Consider the following 5,962-nt stretch of genomic DNA (forward strand, 5'->3'; position numbering starts at 1 on the left):
TTCAAAATATATGTATAAGATCATAAAATTGAGTAAAAAAAACTTGTTAATTTGGAAAAAAAAATCTCTACTATTTTTTTTTTGTTAACTTTAAATAATTTTTTTTATATACATATTTATATGAACTAGAATCATTTTTAACTTTCAAATGTTATTTATAATTTTCTATATAAAAAAATTATCTTATTATTATTATTATGTGAAAGTACAATTTATTATACAATTAGATAAATTAAGTCACAAATAAACCCCAGAATACAATACAATTTGGATCTTTGGTAGAAGTAGCTGAAAATAAAAAATTTATCTTTTGTTTCTTTTTTCTTTAAAAAAAATTACCATGATGACAAGTAAGTTGTAGAGTCTTTTCTCTAATGATAATAAGTAATAAACAGGGCAGGACAGGGTCAAGTATGACTCTCCCGTCCCCGTCCTATCTCGAGGTCGGGACCCCATCGGATACAATACATTTCTTATGTCCTATCTCGAGGTCGGGACCCCATCGGATACAATACATTTCTTATGTACCCATAGGTGTTATATTGGATTTGAATCAGATTTCGGATCAATCTATATTGATTGACTAGCAGGCGGTCTGGACTCATTTTTTTCTGATCGGGTACCCATTTAATAAAAATATTTAAATTTTTTTTAAATTGATAAAATAAATTAAAATAATTAAAAAACATATTATACTATTAAAAAATATATATTTTTATATAAATTACAATATAAATAAAGCAGGTTTGGAACAGGAGTCATGTCCCCCGCCCTGCTCCATTAGGGGCGGATCCTCACAAGGACCCTACCATGCGGGTTAAATTGACATCCCTAAGCAAAAGTAGTAACATTAGCTCAAATTTATCAATGCCGCTGCTCAACAGTAATATTAAGGTTCTCGAATTATGTAAATGAAAATAGTCATCAATTAAACAGCATCCTAAAAAAGCCTCCATGAGCTAAATAAGACCATTAAATTAGACAAGTCACATATAATAATCTAAACACTGGGGCCTCCTCTCGCTGGCGTACTAGCTTTACTACTAGTTCACTTCTTCCTTTTCTTGGGTGGCTGAAGTGCTTCCTCGTCCTCATCCTCTTCTTCTTCCTCTTCATTTTCTTCTGCCTCCACTACATCTTCCTCATCCTCGTCTCCACCATCGTCCTCTTCATCATCGTCTTCCTCATCATCGTCATCATCCTCATCTTGGTCCTCACCATCTTCTTCATCATCGTCATCTTCATCGCCATTCTCTTCTGCACCACCTGCTCCACCTTCTGTCTCCTTTGAGTTACTCTTGTTGTTGCTGTTGGAGTTTTTGCCAAAATTGCCTCCATCTTCAGATGACAATTCCTCTTCACCTTCTCCAAACCCACCATCACCATCATCGTCATCTCCATCTTCTTCATTGTCGCCATCTCCCTCAGCGTCAACTGGTTTGCTTTTGCATTGGGCATGAACATCTTCGATAAAGGCTTTGCTAATTGGTGACAACCCATAACAATCCTGAAACCGTGTTTCGAAATAAAATTTGCAAAGAATATCAAGCACTATGCATGATGGTATTATTTCATCAATCATCGAGAAGGTAAAAATGTATTCAAAGTAAGAAAAGCTTAAAGGATAATAATGGAAAACTAAACAAAACAGAGATGATGCCAATCATTAAATGAAGACTAATGTTCAAGATGGATTTAGTTCTGCCATTTGTCAATGAATCGAGAATTAGTGATGGCTTTCGATAATACACCATGTGATATCAATGATGTTGAAATCGTGCAATAAAAGGAAAACAAGAACAATCTGGAAGAAAATGATTAGGTCACACTGAAAAAAGCATTTGGAACCTATCATGCTGTTCCCTATTGCATTATAGCATTAGTCTAATACCATAATTATTAGGTGAAATAATTTTTTTATGTTCTTGTTCTTTTTGAAATAGTTGTAACACTAAGAAGAGGAATATGGAATCGGCTCTCTTTTCCCCAAGAGATAACGATGACATGACTTTGGTGGTAGTAGAATATGCTACCACATATAGGAAAAATAACTTTTTAAAAAAAAAAAATATTAATATAATTCATTGAAGGGAGAGAAAATCATGATTTCATATGTGTACGTATTTTTTATATATACAAATATTAAAAGTGGTTCTATTATAAGAAGATTCTAAAGTATTTCTCACGATAAGGAGACATAAAAATCAACAACCACCACCTATTCAAAAATTCTCCAACCACAAGGGCGAAAGCAATCTTCAATACATATCAAAACGACACCGTAAATCAAGTAAGACCGTCCAAAAAATAACCTAAAAATGTAAATAAATAACCTAATGACTTTCCAGTAAAATGGTAATTAACATTCTAAATATGTATTTTTTTAATCAATAATAATTATCTTCTATATTTATAGAATTCTTAAGCTTGCGTTTAACTATCATCTCCTACTAAATACTAAACATAATACCATAGTTGTGGTTTGATATGTCATGACCAGCCAAACTAAGCTAATTCTTTATTACTAATTAGAGACTACCGTTGGCGTAAAGAAACAATACACTTTATGAAGTTTTGAAATAATATAGAGAATTTTAGAAGAGGTCAACTGGGTGGAAAAAACTATACCAAATTATTTGGGTAACCTCGTAATAAACGTTGGAAGAATACACAAAATTTACCAATTCAATTTATGATGTATTCTGAAACCAAAAATGTTTTGTAAAAGTTCCCAAGTAATTAAATAAAGTAAATAAATGGAGTGTCTTAGAATGAGGAGATGACAGGGAATGGGAGACAGCTGATTTTTTTTCTGGTACGACACGTGTCAAGCACACCCAACTCTATGGAATATCTCCTTCTATGCATCAAACGCTAACTACGGATCATCCTAAACTTTGACCTTTGACATGAGACCCTAGGTTAGTACATGGTATATGGTACGTGGGGCCTTCTATTTTGGATTTTTGAATTGCACGTGGGGTCTGGACCTTAACTAACCTGGAACTGAAACAGAAGCTCTAAACCATATTTAATTTATAATTCTACGTCCGAAGTCTTTTTTGTCATTATTACTATTTTCTCCAGAAAAAGATCTTCCACTGGTCAGTAATCCTAACAAATAATAATAAATAAAAAGACAACGAAAAAGAGTACATTAGCAGCAAATTTTTTTTATTATATTCGCCGAAAAAGCACTCTCGTCCGGCGCCATGTCGTAGGTATGCACTATGCAGAACCACCGTAGCCTAACGCCTTACCCGTCCCATCCCAAAACGATCTAACCCTAAAGGAACCCCAAATACCCCCAACAAAAAATAATTATAATAGATATTTTTTTTATTGTTATCTTGGAAAAATAAACGAACTACGCAAGTTAGCAAAAAGTCTATGAGAAAGAAAATAAATAAATAAATAGATAAAAATAAAATGAAATATACTATAGGAGAAAAACGAGAAAGGAACGAAAAAGTAGGAAACTTTGGAAGAAAAAACATGGTAGAACAAGTGGAGGGAGTGGCTTACCAGAGCCAAGAGTTGGCTTCTGAGCAAAGCTGAGACAAGCAAAGCCGCTAACGCCTCACCGGCGCACGTTAGCGCGCCGTAATCGAGCTGAACTCCCATCGAACCGGAGTTAGTTTTAGTTTCCATCTGTGGAACAAACAATAACCTACACCTACCAATACCAAAGAAGAACAGAATATTAGTTGTTGACCGTCCGATATTTTCATCAAATCTTGCAAACCGTTCGATCTAATACCTCTATATTCCAAAATTTTAAGTAAAAAGGAAAAAACAAATGAGAAAAATAATTTTTAAGATTTTGTGCAAATTGGAAGTGTTCCCAAAACAAAAATAAAAATAAAACTGATTTTTTAATTAAATTAAAAGAAGAAGAAAGCTGGTAAAAGATTTTTTTCGAAGAAGAGGACAAAAAAACGCTTTCAGAGAAGTGTGAAGGGGAAACTCGCCGGTGAAGAGTTCAATCGACAAGAGTTCAAACAGAAAACCACTTAGAGTTCGCCAGAAAAAGCAAAACTAGGACCGGTAGAGTAAATAAAGAAAATTCAAAATTGAAATCAAAAGTTACAACCAGAGAAAGTAACAACATTCCAGTAAAAGATCAAAAGTTGAAATTTTATGAATTCGAACCTGAAAACAGTAGATAGTTGAGGAGTTTATGGAAAAAAAGGAGCAAATCAACAGAAATTTAGCTTAAAGACCGAGAATTCGAGAAAACCAAGGCACACAGGATAAATAGTAGAGCTTCGAATGAGAAAATTGAAAGCGAACCAACGGAAAAAGACAAAGATAATGAGAAGAAGAAAGAAAATTCTTACCAGGAAGAGAGATCTAAGGTCGTAGATACCAGATCTGAGAGTTTCAGCCTCTAAAACTGAAAGAAAATTGAATAAGAAGCACCGTTCATTTTGGACCGTCCGATCGTGATCGTTGAAACACAGAGATGCCAAGATATAGAAATATCAAAGTTCAGTGACCGAGAGAGAGAGTGAAGGAGAGAGAGTACTGGTGACTGACTGCCCGTAATTCTTCCAGTCAGGTTTAGGGCAGTTCGGTCAGCGTCTTGATCTTGGTAAAATAGGAAGGATCGCTTCTTGAGCTGACCGAAGAGGAACAAAGGACAAGTGTGGGTTTCGCATATTTAACTTTTAATTAAAATTATAATAAAGAAATAATAACAATTTTTTTAATTTTAGAAATGATTTTTATCTGCTGCCTCTATTCTAACTAACCTCAATTAATGTTACAAAAAAATTCCTTAATTAAAAATTAAATTTAAGTAATAAATTGAAGAGCCTTAATTAAATCAGCTGCTATGAAATAGTTTATAGGTTTTACTTGTCACGTTGTTTACACGTGCTTGAAAATCTATTAATGAGTAACCATGGTTTGGTTTAGGAAATCAACGAAGATTAAGCGGCCAAAAACGACAAGAAGTTGTTATCCTTGAAAAGAAATTAAATAATTAAAATAAAGAGATATTATTCAACATTATCATAAAAACCGACCATACGAGAACATTGAATAATACTAGGGTTCATATTTGCCATTGATTTAGAAGATCTTGCAAAGATTTATACACATAATTAATTAACTCTTTTTTTAATTATTTAAATTAATTGAACTTGTGGAAACACACCAATCATTTGATTATCTTTTTGAATGCCGTGAGTCGTTACCCATGCTTATCAAAGTTTTTTTGGTCTCTCATTGAAGAACAAATTATTATTATTCTTTCTATTATGTTTTGTTCTAAAATAAGTGACATTGTTACAAATTATATTCTTGGATTTATTTTTCAAACATCTTTAATTCTTACATTATAGATTTATATAAAAAAAAATCTTATCACAGAAAATTAAATGTAAAAATGTAAATGAGCTATGGAATTCAAGTATGTAAGGTAATAAGGGTAAAATTGAATCAAATTCAAATTAAACTTTATGCTTTTTGGTGGAAAAAAATAAATAAACCATGATTCCTCCTTTATGGAACAATCCAAAATAATAGTGTTCGTGGTCTAAGATTAGAAGATTATATTAGATTACACCGTTTGAATTTGTTACACTAAATTAAATTGTGTAACTTACAATACAAAATTGTAATGCGGTATGAACAATGGCACTTAAAAAAATCTTAATTTAGTTTATTAACTTAATAGAATAGAAAGTAAACCTGAAATGATTGGAACTGTGGTAAAAGTATAAACACTTTTTTTTTTTTTTTTTAAAAGTTCTATTACAAGTGTGGTACGGATTTATTTGTATTTTAATTCACAAAATCGCTAGCATCACGGTCATGTAGTTTAATATAATTCAACACTTTTTCTCAAAATATATATATATATATATCTGACAATTCTTGTATGGAGACTTTACTTTAAGTTTTATTGGTGGTGCTCTCAGTGTTCTCGACTTTTAAATAATTTTCGGCGTGGTTT

At 32.3% G+C, this 5,962-nt stretch overlaps 1 protein-coding gene across 1 annotated transcript; it reads right to left on the bottom strand.

Moving 5' to 3' along the window:
• Positions 1–877: 877 nt before the first annotated feature.
• Positions 878–4,174, bottom strand: LOC133804120 (uncharacterized). The gene is made up of 3 exons (XM_062242276.1): positions 4,153–4,174; positions 3,526–3,676; positions 878–1,507 (listed from the first exon to the last, which is right to left on the bottom strand). The coding sequence occupies exons 2-3, from the start codon at positions 3,649–3,651 to the stop codon at positions 1,049–1,051; spliced, it is 585 nt and encodes a 194-aa protein (XP_062098260.1). The 5' UTR covers positions 3,652–3,676; positions 4,153–4,174; the 3' UTR covers positions 878–1,048.
• Between the last annotated feature and the right edge of the window lie 1,788 nt (positions 4,175–5,962).

The sequence above is a fragment of the Humulus lupulus genome, chromosome 1, assembly GCF_963169125.1.
Source record: "Humulus lupulus chromosome 1, drHumLupu1.1, whole genome shotgun sequence".
NCBI classification, from domain to species: domain Eukaryota; kingdom Viridiplantae; phylum Streptophyta; class Magnoliopsida; order Rosales; family Cannabaceae; genus Humulus; species Humulus lupulus.

Excerpts from the sequence above, each read along its gene's own strand:
- LOC133804120 (XM_062242276.1), bottom strand. The coding sequence starts at position 3,651 with ATGGAAACTAAAACTAACTCCGGTTCGATGGGAGTTCAGCTCGATTAC. Across the intron at positions 1,508-3,525 it reads GAAGCCAACTCTTGGCTCTG|GATTGTTATGGGTTGTCACC; the intron begins GTAAGCCACTCC and ends ACACGGTTTCAG.